This window comes from Equus przewalskii, chromosome 2, assembly GCF_037783145.1.
Source record: "Equus przewalskii isolate Varuska chromosome 2, EquPr2, whole genome shotgun sequence".
Classification (NCBI taxonomy): Eukaryota; Metazoa; Chordata; class Mammalia; order Perissodactyla; family Equidae; genus Equus; species Equus przewalskii.
The window spans coordinates 78,727,134-78,747,149 of NC_091832.1; the positions used below are offsets into that span (position 1 = coordinate 78,727,134).

General features: G+C 40.1%; 1 protein-coding gene and 1 long non-coding RNA gene across 2 annotated transcripts in view; one reads left to right on the forward strand and one right to left on the reverse strand.

Annotated features, from left to right (window-relative positions):
• Positions 1-2,345: 2,345 nt before the first annotated feature.
• On the reverse strand, positions 2,346-12,524 carry NPY2R (neuropeptide Y receptor Y2). Its single transcript, XM_070608826.1, has 2 exons — positions 12,398-12,524; positions 2,346-8,018 (listed from the first exon to the last, which is right to left on the reverse strand). Exon 2 carries the CDS (start codon positions 7,994-7,996, stop codon positions 6,851-6,853), a length of 1,146 nt encoding a protein of 381 aa, XP_070464927.1. The 5' UTR covers positions 7,997-8,018; positions 12,398-12,524; the 3' UTR covers positions 2,346-6,850.
• Positions 12,525-12,605: 81 nt separating this feature from the next.
• LOC139081786 (uncharacterized) overlaps positions 12,606-20,016 on the forward strand; it is a 34,467-nt gene continuing 27,056 nt past the window's right edge. The window contains exons 1-2 of the long non-coding RNA XR_011537100.1: positions 12,606-12,733; positions 14,437-17,896. This is a non-coding gene — a long non-coding RNA (uncharacterized lncRNA). The remainder of the gene's footprint in view (positions 12,734-14,436; positions 17,897-20,016) is intronic.

Consider the following 20,016-nt stretch of genomic DNA (forward strand, 5'->3'; position numbering starts at 1 on the left):
AAAATCAATAATTAAATTAAAATGTTTCTTTTTAGAGAGTTATGAGAATTACAGGTAATTTCAACTAAAACGAGTTGGTGTTGGTGCCCTAAATATACAAAGTCCATGTAAGGATATGCCAATCTAAGATTTTCCACCGTGGTCCAGGACCCAGTGGTACGGCCATTACTTTGTTTCTGCCTCCCTCTCTTCTCACCATTCCTAGTTCCTGGTTTGATCCAGTCCCCACCCAGATGCTGACACTTAGTTCTATGACCTTGTTAAGACAGTGCTCCCTTGGACCTGGCCATTGCTCTGGACTCTCCAGCTTCAGCTTTAAGCCTTTCATGATGCAGATTCACCCACAGGCTGTCCATGCATCATGGAATACATTACCTGCTCCTTGGAATCCTACTTGCATCACTTATCTTTCCAGCCAACCCCTGACAGTGGAAAACAGAACTGGGGAATAGGATGATATGAGAAAGAAACTATGAGAAGGACATTGGCTTGGGAATAACAGAACCTATTGTAAGAAATGATGTTAATATGTTTAACGCTATGAGTTTTCTGCAAGGATGACATAACTCTGTTGCAGTTATGCAACTATCTTTAAGAATGTGCTGGTGGGCAAAGTGTATTCAGCAAAAGATGGTGAATATATCAATACAAATGACTAGCACTAGCAGCAAAACTGCTCAAGCATATGCTCAACTATGTTGCATAAAAGTAGCACCACATAGCAATACCGATGGTCCCGAAATTCCATTTGCAATCTCTAATTAAATCCACTAAAAAAAAAACCAAAAAACTGTTGGGAACTGTTTTTCAAAAAAAAAAAAAAACAAAATCAGTCCACTACTCATGACTGTAATCATCTGTTTCACATTGTCTTGGAATATAATGACAATTATAAATAATTCTCAAGAGGGTCTTCATAGGTAAGGTATGCCTACATCTAATTTTAGACTTTTGAGTTAAAAATCAGAAAGTAAATATACAACCCTTATCTTGGAGACAAACCAGATTTGTGTAACTCCTGGGGAAGTTTTGATGTCATAAGCTACTAAGTATACTGTACCTGTCCATTTGTGAAGCCTCTTGTGCCTTTGACAAAACCTACTGAGGCAATTGTTTAAATGAGGTTGTCTCTGTAGTAAGGAGGAAGTTTTCATTTCCAGTAAATTATTTTTTCCCAGAAGAAAAAGTCAGAAGAAATCCTTCAGTGCCAAACTTTTGTTATTCAGTGAATCTAAAATTACATTATCTCTGTTCCCCTAGATCCTGTTGTTACATCCCTCAACATGGTCAAGTCCAATGGGATCCAGATGTTATTGTAGACCTATTTTGACTGATGGTATTTGGCTCCAACTTAATACACAAAGTGCACTCAGTAGTCCTGACCCTAAATGTGTCCTTGAATCCACTTTTCTCTCCCTTCTCAATTGCATTCTCAAAAAACGATTCTGGGGGCCAGCGTGGTGGCACAGTGGTGAAGTTCACACGTTCCACTTTGGCAGCCCCAGGTTCACTGGTTGGGATCCTGGGTGTGGACCTATGCACCGCTTATCAAGTCATGCTGTGAGAGGCGTTCCACATATAAAAAAATAGAGGAAGATGGGCATGAATGCTGGCTCAGGGTCAATCTTCCTCAGCAAAAAGAGGAGGATTGGCAGCAGATGTTAGCTCAGGGCTAATCTTCCCCCCCCAAAAAAAGATTCCGATTTTCTTCTCTCAGAGAGCAGGGATGATTACTCAGTAGGTCTATGTGTCCTTAGAGCTTACTCTATCCTAATAGGTGATACTAATCATTTTTAAATATGCTGGTGTTCAAAATGATAAGCACCAGTTTGATATGTGTCATCTTTGATTATCAACTAGTTGGTTGATAGGTTACACTCACCCTGGAGTTGTTTTAAATTGCATATATTCAAATTTTTTTTTTCACAATCTAGAATGCATTCCCCCTCCCTCCTCACTCACCCCACCTGGAGGCCAATGATAATTACTTCTATAAAAATATGGTGGGAACGCTATGTCATACGGAAAAAGGCTAATAACCATTTTTAGATGCTCGGATGTTTTACATACAATGTACGATATTGAATGATAGAGTACATCAGGGAGTTTTTTTTTCTGTGTGATTAAATATGTGTGTGCATTCCTATGAGAAGGGCAAAAAGTAAAAAATATTCACTTATTTTTTTCCTTTATTTCTTATGAAGATAATGCAGCATGTTTTAGTTTTAATGTGACAACACCTGCCTGTATCATGATATGTGGTGTTTTACAAGTAATTTGTTAAAGTGTTGGAACTTGGTAATGACTTGTTTATAAAGGAGAATAGATTCAGAGGTAGACATTTTCATTTACTTCCATTCAGTTACACATTCACAAATTTACAAGAAAGAGTTGGAGTTACAGATAACGTGTGAATTGTCATAACCCACAGTACATCTTTCCTATAAGCTCTTCCATATCCAGGAGAACTCCAGGTGAAATCTGTGGATGTCTGACTAGTGTACAAAAGCAGAAAAAGGTCAACGGTCTAACAGACAGGTGTCTTTTATAAATCCTCACAAATCAATCCTTAGAAATCCTTTGTTTAATAAAATTCCTACCATTGTTTAATGTCATGTGATATAATCATGAAGATGTTTGCACTCTCCATTACTTTTGTGTTGTTTCTTTACATTCTGTGTTTTCTTAAGCAAAACTAAACTATACATTATATATATTAACATTTTATCTCTTAGCAACTTGAAAATTTTAAAGACTATTTTCTCCCTGAGGCATCGTTTCCTTAGCTCATCCTAGGAAGCTGACCTAGAGTTTGTATTCTTCCGCAGTTTTTAAATCATTGTTTAAGTCTTAATATAATTCTTTCTTCCTCCATTGCAATCAATCTGCCATAGGAAAAAAATGGTATTTACTTCTACTTTACTCCTCAGTCTATCTATACTGGTGTGTGGCAGTTTTAAAGAAGATCTGTAACACATTGGCCTTGGTAACAGAAAAAGGAAAAAAGATACAGTCAATCTGCATGATTGCAACTCTGAAGAACCCAAAGACGTACTGAGAAAGAGAGGATGAGGGTAAAACTAGAAACTACACCATTTGGGCAATTCTCAAGATTTCTAGATTGTCTAATAGCTATTAAGTACTATATGCTCCCTTCCATGCTCTCCTCTGTATCATAGGGGCTGGAAACCTAAAAATTACTTTTCCCCAAATCCCTGACAGGAGGCCTAAGTTATATACCACAAAGGAGAGATACTCACGTGAATTGTGGAAAGGAGAAGAGAAGCAAAAGGCACTACTGAGTCCATGGCAGGGGTGAATAGAAGTGAGGGTTTAGCAGAAGGCAATAAAATTTTAACAGATAAATCTATGCTTTTTCCTGTGCATCATCCACTTTGGTGCTATGGGCCTTAGTAGTGGTTTCCTGCAATTTTGCACTTCCTAGTTTCCTCGAAGCCGAGAGAGACTTTATCTAACCTTCAATTCTCCAGTTCCTCCAGTGGTTTTGCAAGATTTGAATTTCCTGTATTAAATGACTTTTCTGCTAGAAATAACTAGAATGGCATCCCTTTAGCTATCTGAATCATGACTAATACACTTTATTGGCCCCTCCATGCTTCCCTTGTACAAGGTTCTAGATAATTTTGAGTGAGCCCCTAAATCGAGTCTGTATAGAGAGCACTTTCCAATTATGCAGATGTCTATCTTTAATGGCCTTCAAAAAAACAAAACTAATCTAATACTGAACAAATATGCATCCTGACTGGACTCCTGTAGAGCTAAAACCTTACTTTCCTACAAGCTGTATGATAAAAGTACGAAAAGTTTATAGCTTACAACCTTACAGACCTGTCTTCAAATCATGGCTGTAACATTTACTTGACTCATTAACTCAGTTTCCCTAATGGATATTTATTGAGCACCAACTTGGTGCTGTTAACTGCAAGCACGTGTGGTACTACAATGATTAAAACAGTCCCTGGCCGCCGCCCTCATTGCTTAAAATCTAGTGGCAAAGATTGGAGAGAGAGAGATTTTGCAAAGGATAAAACATATAGGTAGAGCCAGGTACTAAACAGTCATCCAAGACACAAAAAGATTTTTGCCTTTATGACAAGAATGATGAGGAGACATTGAAGAGTTTTCATTCAAAGGGAGATGTAATAAAATTTGAGTTTATGAAAAATCACTCTGGCTAGTGAGTAAAAGATGGAATGGATGGGAGATGACTGGATATAGAGAGACCAATTAGGAAGCTGCCACATTAAACTGGATGAGAAATAATAGAGGTCTGGGGAGATAATCATAGCCTGAACTATGGCGGGAACAATAGAGTGAAGAAAAGTGAATTGATTAGAAATATCTAGGAATTAGAACAAAATGTGGGAATTAATTGGACATGTGTTATAAAGACACAGAAGAGTCAAGGATGACTTTAAAGTGTAAGGCTTTTGGGAACGGGGGGAGAGCAGTGTCATGATTGGGACAGGGAATACAGAAAAACAAAGTGGAGGTGGGGTGAGGTGTGGGTCAAAATGGTAGGTTCTGTTTTAGACATGCTGGATTTGACTTGCTAGTAAGACACCCATGTGGACATGTCAAGTTGGTTGATAGAGATACAAGTTTGAAGTTCAGAAGAAAGGTCTGGTCTGAAAATTAACATACAGGCACTGCCAGAATATGGAGCATAATTGCAGGCAGGTAGATCCATTGACTCAAGTTCACGTACAGAATGGAAAGAGCTAGACTAACTGTCTAGGAGCCACCATTATTTTCCTTTCTTTAGTTGCATCAAAGGCTTACTATCTTGTCTTGAACAGGAACTCTGCTATAAAATATCACACAATCTCTCTAATTTCCCAGATTCTTTTTATTTCAACAGATAAAATCACTACATAAAAAGATATTTTATTAATGAGTTAACAGAATTAATTAGATCATATATATTAATTTGAATCTAATAATTTACTACTACAACAGGTGATATAGTAGTATTCACATTTCCCTACAGTGTAAGAATTCTCCAAGAGGAAAAATAACCTTTTAACCACAATTATCTCTTAGCATATTAAGCAAAGTAACTGCTATTTAAAGAATAAAAAGCTGCTTCTTGGACAGTTATGTTAAGCCCAACAGAAAAATGAATTCTTCAATTAAGTGATATATTACAGACATACATTATTTTTTGTTTACTTCTTAATTGGCCTTCCACTTAACCTAACTTCTATTGTTTTCATTCTTTCTCAGTATTCCAAAAGTACAGTGCACTTCAAGATCAGTCTTTTATTTTAGCATGGAAGTAATTCAATAAGAGCCAAAGTATGAATTTTAAATATATCTATAAAATGAAACTCTCCAGTTCATAAAGTTAATGCTTGTAACTAAATATAATACTCATATCGAATTCATTTAAAATTTAAGAAATCTATTCACAAATTCAGTCATACTTACAAAAATATGATTGCAATGAAACTTCTTTAACAGCATCCAAAGAAGTACAACTATTTTAATATCGTAATTATTTTTCATGAACATAATAGGGTTTTAAGCATCTTTGGGTACTATTGAAATAAAAATTATATCCATAAAATCCTTAAAAGAAAAATACTATAGCATCTATGTTCCACTATTTATATACACAATTTTATTATATATATTCATAAGTTATACAAAAAATACAGCTAATTATTTTGAGAAGAGGACAATTTATGTTGAATTGGTCCAAATAGAACATTTGCAAGATGGAACGAATCCAATGTTTTTAATATTTCTTACCAAATGGGTTCCATTTTCATGAAATTATATTGTTTTACTAATCATGAATGGGTCCATGGAAGATGAATTTAAAAAAAAAAAACAACACTACGGTGTCCTGTAAACACATTAGAGCTCTGTATCTGTGTAAAAATTGCTTACAAATAACCACAAGATGTTACAAAATGCCACAAAAATTATTTTCTAATCTGATTTAATTTTTCACTGAAGACAAACTCAGCTCCAATGTAGGAATAATACATGTTCAAAAAGTTATAACAATTAGCAATAATTAAAAGTATTATGCTGTAGGCTTCTTTGTTATCTATATGGTTATCTACATAAGGCAGAGACAACTTGAAATGAGAAGTTAAATCATGGTTTACATTTCCGTAATTCTGAGAATTTTAGCCTTCCATTCTGAGTTGAAGAAACCCTTCACTAACCAAGCATTTGGTTTTAAGAACAACTGGCTAAATGAGTAAGGATTTCCCTGTCATTTGCCAAAATACTAATTATATAGCAAATTTCAGTTTATTTCCTTCAAGTCATTCAAATAGTTGGTAGCATTTACCTGCAGTGTTCCCTGATGGATTAAGCCCATAGGAAGAATAACAAAAAATCAAAATACAATAAAGGAGACCCTACGGCTCCCTAGGGAAATTGGTGTTTAGTATCTTCTCACCAGACATGGGGGGAGCAGTGAATTACACATCATCCCCAGTCTACACCCTAATGTGATTTGAAAGTCAACCTATTTACCCTCCACCTTTTAGCAAAGCTGATGACACCAATGCCTTGTTCAGTTTCCTTGACTCTGGGAAACAGTCAAAAGCATTTCTCTCTGCTTTTACTTGTCAATTCAACCTACCATCCAGGCAACTGCAATCAAACTATTTTGTTGTCCTATCTGAATGCTAGTGTTTTTACCTAGGCTCTGCCAACCAGTTTTCCACGAATTGCAACACAGATGCTTCCATTCAGATGCTCTTTTTCTTCCTTAAAATTGGAAATCAGGATGCACCTTTGAGCTCTGTGCAACCAGATTCATAGCTCTGGTCAGAATTCATCTGGACATTTTCACACTCCAGTCTCCTTACACATTGGTAGCATCTGTGAAAGAGTCATTGGCGCCATTGTTCTTTTTGACTTCCAGGTTCTTCATAGTCTTGAATGTCATGGACACCTCAGAGTGAATGGCGTCCAACCTCTGCTCACAGCGGAAAGCTGAGAGGAAAGCCTTTCTGTAGTTGCTGTTCATCCAGCCATACAGAAGGGGGTTGGCAAAGGTGGAGCACATGGCGATGATGTGGAACAGGGTGAAGATGAGTTTGTACTCCTTCAGGTCCAGGACATGGTTGTCAATGTCGACAGCAAGTTGGAAGGCATGGAGAGGCAACCAGCTGACAGCAAACACCACCACCACACACACCAGCATTTTGGTGGTTTTTTGCCTTCGCTGATGGTAGTGGTCATTAGCAGCTCCGGGGCTGACATGGTTCTTAAGTTTACTCCAAATGCGAGTGTAAGAAAAAGATATGATGCCCAGAGGCAAAACATACAGGATTAACAAGGAGGAAAGACTGTAGATAGTGCCATAGATGCTCTTCTCACCAGGCCACTTCTCAGTACAGGCCACAATCTCAAAGTCAGGATTAATCTCAATCATTGAATACTCCCGGAAGATGGCCAGGGGGCTTGCTAGCAGGGCACTGATGCCCCAGGCCAAGGCAATAATCAGGAAGCTGATTCTCTTGGAGATCCTGCTGTCTAGGTGGTAGACGATGCAACGATGCCGGTCCAGGGCAATTACTGTCAAGGTGATTGTGGACACTTGTACTGCCAGGCCCTGGGCATAGGGCACCAGGTGGCATAGGACAGGACCCATTTTCCACTCTCCCATTAAGGTGTAGGTAAGAGTGAATGGCAAGCACAAGGTGTTCACCAGAAGATCTGCCACAGCCAGATTGGCAATGAAAAAGTTGGTTACCGTGCGCATGCTCTTGAATTTGATCACCACATGGATCACCAAGGAGTTGCCAACCACCCCGAGCAAGATGATAGAGCAATAGGCCAATATGAGGACAATCTGTACCTCAATAAGCTTGGTGCTGTCTATAAGCTCTGGCTTAGGGTCAGGGCCCAGCTCACCTCTAGGAGTGGTTTGCCCTGGATCATAGTGCTCCACCTTCATTTCTTCTGCTGTCTGGTTCTCATCAGCCTCTGCACCTATTGGGCCCATACTGTGCAATGGGCGCAAGAGTCTACAATAAAAAAAAGAAAAGAACAAATCTGGAACAAGGAAAACATAGGGGTGAGGCAAATAAATATCACAAATGGACTGGTTTTATTTTGGTTGGGGCTCAAAACAGCTGTCCTTTGATTCTAAAATTGCACATAGTGTTACATTTAAATAAAACAGACACTTTAATAAGTCTATTCACAAATGGATGAATTAAATAAGGTCCTTGAAATGTACATTATGATGATAAAATGTAATACCTATAGTATAGACGTAATTCTAATGTGAATGCTACCAAATTGATTCAATCCATTTTAAGGGGAAACATTATATTAGATACTTCATCAGTTAATTTTATAACTGCTATAAATTCATAAAATTAATTTTAAGGTAGATAAATAAAGTTTTCTTCAATATCTTGACTGTTTTAAATTTATAGGTATAGCAACAAATTGCACAAAAATGAGACAAATATTAAATCCCCTCGTCTGATGCCTGGACTTTAGGAGTATAAAATATTTAAGATAAACTGAGCAGGTTCTGTTTCATAGCCATTTTTTCTAGTGTATGGATTAGTGTTAAAAATAAGTAGGCTGTGTAAAACAGTTGCTATTTTAGATGCTCTGAAATGAACTTCCTACCTGACACACAGGAGAATCCTACACTGGTCCTATATGCAAAACATGTCCACATCTGAACTACGTCTTTAACCCCAAAATATGAAAGTTTTAATACTTTTCTTCCCTAATTGTCCCTCCCACCCCCAGACCTTTTCTTCTGCATGTCCTACTTCAGTCAATGCTATTCCCACTGATTAAGCCACCTTGTTAAAAAGCAGGTAACCATTCTAGGCTTTTCAATCTCCTTTAGCCCCCACACTGAAGAGAACCCTCAGACTGATCTTTTACATCTGTCTCCCAACAGTCCTCTTATCATTTCTACCTCATTAGTTTTGTCATTCTCGATTTCCTACCATAATTACTCTAATAGTCTTCTAATTATCTCCCTTCCTCTTCTTCTTTCTTTCATTCATTCATTCACTCACGTAACAAATATAATTGAGCATCTACTAAATGCCAGGCACAGCTCCACCCTTGTGATGCTTACACTTATTCAAACATGCATTCAGCAAGCCTTTAAAAAGCTAGGTCAGGAACAGGATTTGTGCAGGGGGAAAAAACAAGATAGAGGTTCTTCTCTAAGGCTCTTACATTTCACTTGATGGAGCCTACTCTGACACTAAAATGGTCTTTCTGAAATTCAAACGTGATCACTTCCCCCAATGTTTCCAGATTGCATAAAGCAATATAATACATTTGTTTTTAACATAAAGTTCCTTTTCAAGTCTATAAAAACATCCAGAGCCCACCATCACAGTGGTAGCATCTTTTGAATATATTCATAATGACAAAAGGCTGCCACCATTAATTCAGAACCACTTTCAAATGAACTTGTTTGTTTACCAATCATAATGGCATCTACCTACATTCGTAGCTGAGTCATACTTATTCAGCCCACAGACGATGCCTGGCTGGGCCTGTGTGCCCCCAGCTCCATTCCTCACCCTTCCCCTGGAGGGCTGACTCTTGCAGACTTTATTTTCAGGCTCTTAAATCATCAAAATGTTGGTTGGGCTTGGCCAACGGGAGGCACTGGCAGGTAATTAGAGGGCAGGAGGAAGGGAGAAGCCATTGCGTTCTTCTCTGTCCCTCTCTCCTCTGGGCAGGGCCTCAGCAGCACCTCTATGGCACTGGTTCTCACAGGGCTGACCCGTAGCAATTCTGTTTCCAGTTAATGGCCCTGGTCCCTGGGCTTCAGTCACACTGCCTCTTCCCTGTGTCCCTTTAGCTGGAGGTAGTAATGATTCTTTGCTCTTCCTAATCCCTGGGTGGTCTCAACATCCCCTGTTTGGCTTCTGTCACTCGTGTAACCAATTCTCTACATTTAATTCCTTCTTTTTTAAATTCCTCAGTAAGTTCTGTTTTGCATGATCTGTTTCTGTCATTAATTTGCTTTTTTACTACAGGTTCTACACGCCCAGGTTGATAACACTGACATACAGAAGAAAACGCCAACTCCATCGTATGCCATTCAAAGCTTTTCTTGAACTCATCCCTGCCTACTGCTCTGGCCGCGTCTCTCCTGACATCCCAATATATATCTCACGCTTCTGTCACACTCAACTACTCCCAATTCCAGCAATACATCTGCCTTTCTCTTGCTTCTCTGCCCTCCCACCCTGGCCCGTGTTCAGAATGGGGAAGCCTCTCAGTTACCCCACCAAACCTGTGCTCACTCTTCTAGTGCTGAAGTTCCACCCGCCGTAGTGCAATCATTTTCCTCAGACACCCCACCACGGCAATCTCTTTGAGGACAGAAACTGGGTCTTTTCCATCCATTGTTTAATCCTTAGCACAAGATCTAACACATTAAAGGCACTCAATAATTTGGCAAAACAAACATGAAGCTAAAAGAAAGCACAGCTTTACTGAATAATTAAGGTCAGCAAAATACAAAGTAACAATTTTGATCTTTTCCGTTACTGAAGATAATTGCCTGTGCAGAATTCCTTTCTCTGATATAACATCTTGTGCTTATTTCTTGTTCTTAGGCAACCATCTGTAGGAAAGTTGTCCTAAGATCCCTTTTAAATCAATCCTTGATTAGAACATTAAAAATTGTCAGTCACGATACACCATAAGGGAACTTTCGATCTCAAAGGGGTTAACACACATACACACACACACAGACACACACCCCCTAATAGGAAGTCATATTACAGAGAAAGAAGTTTCCATGAGCTCATCTGCTTTACTGATATATTCAAGTTCTCTCTGCATACATTTCAGACAGAATGTTCCAAGGAGCCCAGGTCCTCTTTTGCTTTTGCCTCCATTCTCTAGTAACCAGAGAAAATGGAAACTAGCCATTCAAACCTTGGAGTGTATATTTGATAGGCCATTCCATCCCCCTTAGACTAAGAAAGTGACTTTACAGAGCAGTCAGTCAATCCTGACAAGTAATTAGCAGAATTAACAAGATTCCAAGAGGTCTGAGCTTGAGGTTTACAGCAAACTAAATTGAGAGTAAGCCTGAGATAAAAGGATAGTAGGACTATATTTGATTTATTAACTTTTCTGCTTTTTTTCCAGTCCCATTTTCTCTATTTTAAAGCCCCTTTATTTAAAGCTTCTCTGCAGGAGTGGTTATTGATCTACGGGCTATTAGCATATGGACTAATAGCTATTCTCAAGCACATACTGGCCTCCAGCCAGGCCAGAGCATTACCCAGAGAATGTATCATTTTTTGATTGCACTTCTGGAAAAGTGGAAGAGGAAGAGAAAGCACACAGAGCTGTCAGATTAAAAACTCAAAAGCACAAAAGTTAAAACGTAAGTAGACAAGGGAAATATCTTTTCCTTGAAATAAGATAAAATAGGGCACTCACATGGTTCAAGAAATTTAAGGAGAACTGTGAATGGTACAGGTTTCTTGAACAAGTAAATCTTTAGAGATTTTGTTATAGAAACATTTCTCTGTAGAATAGGAAAATGGCTTCATGTTCTTTTTCAGAGATTCAAAGAACCTCAAATTATTTGAGTGGGAAACCACCTTATGCTTTAACTATATATTTAAATTTGCGGGGCTTTTTGCAACATTACTCTTACTGTCACAGGTTGGGCTTATCCAACACAAAACCATGCAGGAATTTTACCTAGGGAAAAAAGTTCTGGAAAGCATGCCACACACCCTGCCCTTGTGAGTCCTGGGGGGAGTGGATGTCCAAGAATGCTACATACAAGACATGACTGCCCAATAAGCAGACGGTTGAAAATATTCACCAAAGGGTTGGGACTGTCTCTCTTCCGAGTATTTGAGTTTCTGGTCTTTCTTTGAAAACAGCATTGTCTATTTCATGCCGTTGAGTTTAAATGAGGTATCCCTATTGCAAAAGGTCCTAAAGCTTTTACTTTTCTTGTTCACCAAATGCTCCTACCAGAGGGTGAGCCCTTCTGGTGGAAAACCAGCGAATGCTTAAATAGCTGTGACTATTCTTGAGTAGCTTGGGAGAATCCAAAACGACCTTCTGCTTTAGACAGGTGTTTGATATTTAAAGACGAGGCAGGAACAGTAACAACTTGCTGGTTTGGAATGATAATGACCTCTCTCTAACAAGTGTCCAGGAAAGTCAAGAATCTTCAGTAGAAAAGGAAAATTCTAGCGAAAGTAGAAAATAGGATAGTATCATCCCCAACCCCCACCTTCACCCTAAATGAGGAAAAAAGTCTCTACACTCATGAGGACCCCATCCCCCTCCGTCCCCCGTCATGCCGTCTTCATAGGAGCGCTTCCTTTGGGGTATTCTTATTGCCAGAAAGTGAATCAAGGCTAGGACTTACACTTGCTGATCCGGCCCTCGCGTTTCTGCTGAAGCGTGGAAGCAAGACGTGTGCAGCCCGTCCGTGCGATGATTATCTAGCTCGCTGAGCTGGAGAGGGTACTGGAAGCTCCCGAAAGGAAAGTCCAGTTCGGTTGGCTCCAACGGTGCAGGACCGCCAGCGCCGCGCAAGGGGAGCGGCCGGGAGGCTGGCGCTGCACTGCTGTGCTGCCGACCTCTGCGCGGAGCGCGCCTGGGCACCACACTGCGCGGCACAGCGCAGCCGGGGTGAGCGTGCGAGGATGCGAGGCTCCGGGGGCCGGGCTGGGGAACCCCTCCCTCGAAGAAAAAGAAACAGGTACAGAGAGTAAGGGGCGATGGTCCCGCAGCAGACAGGGCTGGACGGGAAGTTTCTGTGGCGAGGGAGCAGCGGACTGCGTCCACTGTCTCTTTGCTGCCTCCTGGGCTTGGACGCCCGCGCAGCGCGACCCTAGTAGGAGCGGCGCCCCCTCGCGGGTTCCCACTCCCACCTGCCACTGCTACTCTTAACCCCCAGGGCGACCACCAAGTTTGATAGTCTGACCGTTTGCGCCACTCCTACCTCCTTTCCCTTCCACGAACCACTCCCTTTGCTCTCCGGTCCTCAGTTTCGCGAGATGGCCCAGCAAGCACAGACCCCCTGGACTTGGGCCGGAGTTCACCAAATCCTCCAGGGAAAGGCTAGGGCGAGCGCGAAGGCGAGGCGGACAGACCCGGCTGCGGGCGAGGTGGCTGCGGTCCCTGGCGCGGTGGGCGGGAGATCACCAGCCGGCGGGAGGCGAACCTGAGAGACAGAATGCTCGCGCCTCGGCGGGGCTGAGAAAATTCCACAACTGCCAACCAGGAGTTGCTTCCTCTTTTCGCTTGTAAGAGCAGAGGTGGGGAGCTGGATCCGCGCAGAACGCGGAAAAGCGCTCCACGATTGCGCCGAGGACAAACCCTGAACACCCTCGGCCAGGGCTGGAGCACAGGGCGCTTGCGATCCCTGCGCTGCAACGGGAAGGTAAAGCGAGTTCAGATCCTTGTTGCCAGGATCAACAATTTCCTTAACAGTGTCTGCTGGCAGTTTACAAGTTGGGTAGTGCGGAGAATTCAGACGCAAAAGCCGGCAGCCTGTGTGTTGTGCGCCCTGGCTCGGAGCAAAAACAGAATAGGACCAGGAAAACGGCGGTCACAAATGAAACAGTCTCGCTTTCGCCAGTTAACTGACTTCCTGATCCTTCGCTCTTTGATCGTGACCCAAGCCACTTGTGCTACTGTGAGCGCGTGCCTCTGGAATACTCTCACCTGTCTCCTGGTGGCGAAGCCCTCGGCTACCGCCTTGAGCTCGCCAGGCTGAGTGAGAAGTTCAGAGCAAAAGAGGACTGTGGGGTCAGTTCGCTAAGCTGCGGGGTCTATTTCCTCGGGATTCCACCCAGAAACTCTTTCTTCAGAGCCATTCGTTCTGGAAGTCTACAGTCAGTCTCCCTTTCCCTTGTTCATTTTTAGAGGGGGCAGCAGAGCCTAGCAACTTGGAATGCAGAAGCCTGAAACTGGAAACCAAAGTCTTTCCAAACTACCGTATATTGGGGCTTCCCCACATTACTGTCTCTACGCATCAGTCTCCTCATTTCTGAAGTGAGGCTGCTCATAGTAGTTTACTTGGAATTTCTCTGAAATATAAAAAAAAGGTTAAACTACTCAAAAAAAATACTCTCTCTACAAATAGTTAAGGCCTCTCCTAAAGAAGATTGGATTTCAATCCTGCCAGAGCTTGCGCACATCCTAATAGTATTGCACATGTAAGGCGTCTTTACACAGCCTACCTTGAAATTGATCTTCTGGGTAATGTAGAATTATGCCCGCAGGAGCAGAGAATTATTTATAAAACAAAGCTGCTTGGGCTTTTCAATTACCAAGAAACAAAGTAAACAGAGCTGGCAATGTCCAAGATGTTCTACACAGTTTCCTTTAAAATATTTTTGTAGATATTTTTTACCTTGGGGAAATATTCCTTGCTCACATATGTGTTTTATGCAACAGGTTCCATGCTGCTTAATATATTTGCAACGGTGAAGAACGATGTACCAAGGAGTTGTAACTTTAGAGGAGTAGCAGTGGCTTGAAACAACAACCAAAAATACAAGTATTTGGGAAAATAGATGAGTGTTGTCCTTCAGAGTAATTACTTTGGAAGATTCAACTGATTTCACTGACATTAATTGCACGAACATTTTTGCCTCTTTTAGAAATGCCTTTCAAAAGGATCTTAGCAGTCATATACAAATATTTATCTTAGTCCCTTGTAAACATGTGTGTGTCTTAGAAGATTCACGGTTTAACAAACATTTATTCAGCAACCCCAATAAGATTTTAATGACCTCTTTGACCGTCTTCCCAAAAAGTACAGAATTGCATGGGAAACTGATTAAAGTTAAAGTTGCTTTATTGTGTGTCATATTATCAAGGGGAGTATTGACAATTAACTCATGACATTTTTGTGCGTTAAGATCTAACTAATATCTTTTAACGTGCATATATTGTATGCAATAGCAACAGTGAACCACTCTGATGAATGCCAATAAACCCTATCAGGACACTGGTAGAAGTTTGTAGAAATGTGGTGAGATATTGATTAATTCAAATTGAGACAGAAGAGGGTTACTGGTGCCTGATTTCTCTTGTGTCAAATCATGTAGTTCTTTGGAGAATTCCATGTCTAGGAAGAATATGTGCTGACTGCTCTTCACATAGGTAGCAGACTCAAACGCAGATGCCTGCATTGCTAGGGCCAATGACATAGCTACACCAGCAGGCCAGGCTGCAGGAGACAGTAGGGAGTGGGGAGGCCACAACACCACGACACAAAGAAGAGCCTGCTTCTCAGATTCCACTGAGTTGCCCTGAAAAAAATCTAGATCCAGGATTGTCAAATCTGATATTTTAAGAGAAGAAGAATCCATATCCTTAAAAATCTTCCAAATTTTAAATGAAGGAGATTAATTTTTAAAAAGTCAAACTCCCAGGGGGGGCAGATCTGTGCAGGCCAAAATAAATGAGGAGAGATAGATAGATGGATCCAGCAGTTGATCGATTCTGCAGCTTGGACTGTGGGCCTTCAATATGATAGCTTCTGATGTTGGTATGTGATGTTTCACAAACCTCCTAAAATATCTCAAACATGACTCTCCCACCATCTCCCCTCTCCCTAGAGCATTCCTCAGTGCGCATAAATATAAAAAGAATACAGCCAAGATTAACTGCCAAATAAGTCATTTTCTTTTCCACTTCTGGTTGAATAGATGTTCTCAATGAGACTCTGAAACAAAGGACCTGGTGAATTACTGAACAACTCAGTATTTTAGATACTTAGAACGAAGAAATTTCAGAGAAGCTCTTAGTTAAAAAAGAAACAGTTAGATAACATCAGTATAGAGTACCATTTATGATGCATACTTTTTTAGATAAAATAAATCATGATATGGATTACCTTCGGTCTAAATTTATTTTGAAAGCAAGGAAGCTTCCCCCAAGATGTAAATAATTTGATTGTTATTTTGATTGTAAAAGTGTGCCGCTAGATGCCCATCTGGATCAGCAGTGCTGGATAGGTTGCCGAGAGACCAAAGAAAAGACCCGGAGGCAGCGAATGAGACATATGGGTTTAGTGGGAGTTACTTACAGGGAAGGTCCAGTGGTGGCCGGCTGGACAGCAATGTGTACCCGCTACCGCCCCCTGAGAGAAGCTTGCTTAAGTAGGCAGAGGAACAAAGGCTGTGTGCTTGCCAAGGGGGATCATCCCTTTATGACCTGCATTCTAAGGACCAGAGCTCCCCGGGAGAGCCTCCATGTTCCCTCAGACCACGAGGGTCTTGGTGCTCACTCTCCCACGAGAAAGCACCTGGGTTAGCCAACCCCAGGACTGTTATCATCCTGAGTGCTGGTGCATAGCTCAGACAGGAGCCTCAAGGAGACATGGCTTTTAAAGGGGCACATCAGCTAATGCCCCTACACAAAATAATCTATAACCATTGTTAAAAAGAGAAAACAAAATGAGCAAAGAAAGAAAATATACATTAACTAAAAGATGTCCAATAGAACTTTCTGCAATGATGGAAATGTTCCATATCTACACTGTCCAATAAGGTAGGCACTAGCCACATGTGGCTATTGAGCACTTGAAATGTGGTTAGTGCAACTGAGACACTGACTTTTAAACTTAAAAATGTTTAAAAAGCACCAAAAAGCATAAGTATGTTTTGGTTCCTGGGGAAAAGTTTTCCTGGTTTCACTCTGCCAGCTGGTTTTTTTCTCTTTAATGTCAGGGTTTCCTGAGAGATTATTAAATACCCTTCAAGCCATGCCAACCTGACTTAAAATCACAGACAGAACGAAACAGTGTAGTGCAGCTGGAATGTGGAAGCTGATTCCATAAGGAGAAAGAAGTAAGCCCCAGAAATCAGGGCACTGGCTAGAGGAAGGCAGGAAGAGCCTTGGACTGAAAGAGAGAGGGCAGCAAGCCCAAGGGGAGGAATTCTCTAAACTTCAGTGATGTAAGAAAAGCTCAACGAGGCAATAAAATAACCTAACTTAGACCAAACAAACAAAGCCTAAAGAGCAAGTCTCTAGTTAGCAAATATTAATAATCAAATAAGCTTAACAGTTACTTATAATGTTTAGTATATTTGAAACTAATTCTGTCTTACTTTATTTAAATGTTCAGTAAAGTTAGTATTTATCCTTAGGCTTATTAAATGCTTCTTACAGAAATTCTTTTTAAACTTTCAATAACACTCCTTTATAGCAAAAACTATGGAACCTAGATATCCTAATGGCTGTTTGGTTATAACATTGATTCTCAATTGGTTGTAGATATATTTCTGATTAGATCTGTGCTTACCTTTCCTTTCCAAGTGGGAGAAGGCACAATGGGCATTAAGTTAATATCTGAATGGACACGATGCAGGTTGCATCAAGTGGAGACAGAAAAAAAGAAAGCAGTTTATTTAAATGGAGTTGGCAGTGTTATAACTTTTCAAATGTCTCCCTTTTTAAAAATTCAATTTTTTAAGAACCAACCAGTCTAATCACGCTTGTTCTGATGAAAAGGTATTACTTCGCTTCTTTCTTCATTACAAACTTGGTTTATTTGTAAGAAGTGGACAGTAAATGTGTGAATGAGCAAGAAATAGTCACCAAAGAGTCAATTTCACAAAGGTGATAGGCTAGATTTTCTTAAAATTTTTGTGTGCAGTATGTTATGAAGACAGCTGTCTCATTCAAGAAAAGTAACCAGCCATTCAAAGTGAAACGTATGCTAAATCCTAAATTGGGCATAAATATCATTTGCTATGATTTTTATTTCTGTGGATTTGGGGTTTTTATTTTTGTTTTGAATTTTTAATTGCAGATTCAAAGTAATGAAGCAGGATTGTAAGCAACGTATGCAACATTTTGCTGAGATTTTTATCATTCAGTGACATCCAAATAGATATTGAGACTGGTAAGGAAGCAAATCTAAAAGGAATATTTAAATGCAAATGATTCACAGTTCAAATTTTAGTGTAGAACAAAGGAAGAGACATTTTTAAGCGGAATTGAGAATTTAATCAATGCAAATTTTCATTTGATTATTTGAAACATGCACAGAAGGCCCATGGCTAAAGAGGAAACATGCACTCTTTTAGAAATTTCAATTTTATTTAATAAGTATTTATCCTTGTAGCGTATAATTTGATATATATTTTTCGAATCATACACTCAAAACAAATTTAATTTTTAATTTTTCTCAAAAGAATACAAGAAAAATCAAAGCTCTCTCTCATACCAAATTACTGTGGTATATCTTGAGAAATGAGAAGTCAAAGATTTATATATAATTTTCACATGTCATTTTGGAGATGGTGAAATGGCTCATTCAAAGTAAAAATTTCAAAACATGAAATGAATAATGCAAGTAGCATTTAATTCGGGACTCAGTACTCTTTGTTGTAAAAAATTATACAAAGTCCATATAAACATTTTATTACTCACAACTCCTATCAAGAGATCTTTACTGAGTGTCTAATTTGTTACAGGCACTGTGCTAGACAATGCCCACATAAAGACAATAGCATACAGACCTGCCACTGATGGTCTCCAGTCCCTTAAGGGTATGTAGATTCTTAAATAAAGTAGTACCATAAACAGACTGAGATTCTCTGTTAGACTCTGACTTAATAGATTTGGGGCCACAGGAAACACTGCTCTGTTTTTGTAATGAGTCTTGTTTAGGGGAGGAATCAGGGAAATGTTTTGCGGGGGAAGTAACTCAACTCACTATAAACCTAGATAGAAGTTCCTGGCTTTACCTAGTCCCGGAATACTATTTTCTGTTGGAATTAGCCTTCTCCATTGCATTAACTGGGACGTGGGATACTGAGGCAATGTAGAGCCCACTGGGGAAGAACAATCATTTATATATGTCAAAGTAAAATCCTCAAAGTTAAAAATCTTATTCTTAAACAAAATACGTAGTGAGTACATGTCAAAGATCTATTTAATTGATTAATAAGGGCATCAGTGAAGCTGGTTCAAAGCAGGATTCCAAAAGTGGATACATACATCACCAGCGTAGAAAGAATCCTGGAGAGAACTGATAGCTTAGATACAAAGCTGGTTGATAGCCTGCTGTGCAGTAAAGCCATAACTTAGAGATATATATTTTCCACTAGACAGAAATCTTTTGCATCTCTGCTGGGCAAAAATCAAACGATTTTCTGTTAAGTTAGCATAAAACTTTGTAGAGACTGTGCTCTAATCAGTAGTAAATAATACATTAATTAATTAAGTTACCTCCATCTGGAGAGTCAACTGATCTTTAAACTCATAAGACAAGGCTCCAATCTGACACTGAAAGAGCATGTGATCATCTTACTCTGCTTTTCTATATTGCTGCCTGACAAATCAGCCCCAAACTAAGTGGCATAAAACAGTCATGTGTGGGGTAGAAATTCAGGAAAGGCTTAGGTGATTCATCTCTGATCTATGTGGCATCAAGTGGAGAGGTGGGGCTGTAAGATTCTCTTCTAAGATGGTACCTTCACTCACATGTCTGGATTCTGAGCTGGCTTAGTCATAGAGCTGGAGGATGCCTCATATTTCTCTCTCTCCACCCATGGCAATCTCAGAGTAGTCAGACTTATTATATGGCTTTTGGCTTCCCCGAGAAAGAATCTTTAAAAGAGAGTGTTCTAAGAGCCCCAGGCAGATACTGCAAGGCTTCTTGTGGTCAAAACTCTCAAGTCCCAGAACATCTCTCCTGCTACATTCTTTCAGGGAAACAAATGTCTGAGGTCAGCCTATATACAAAGGGGGAAGAGGAATATACTCCCCCTCTGAATGGGAGAAGGCCACCTGCGTACAGAGAGGGAAGGGACTGAAATGGCCTAAGAGACATGTCGTCATCACACATCCTTTGCCTTATACCGTATTTTGGATGTGTTTGATTTTGTGTGTGCGTGTCTGTGTTTGTTTAATACATCTATTAAGGAGGGACTTTTCTGTGAAAAGAATAGCAGCCTCAGAAATTCCACAACGAATTTTTCACTCTTTGCTTGCAGTTGAGGAAGTTAATAGAGCCAG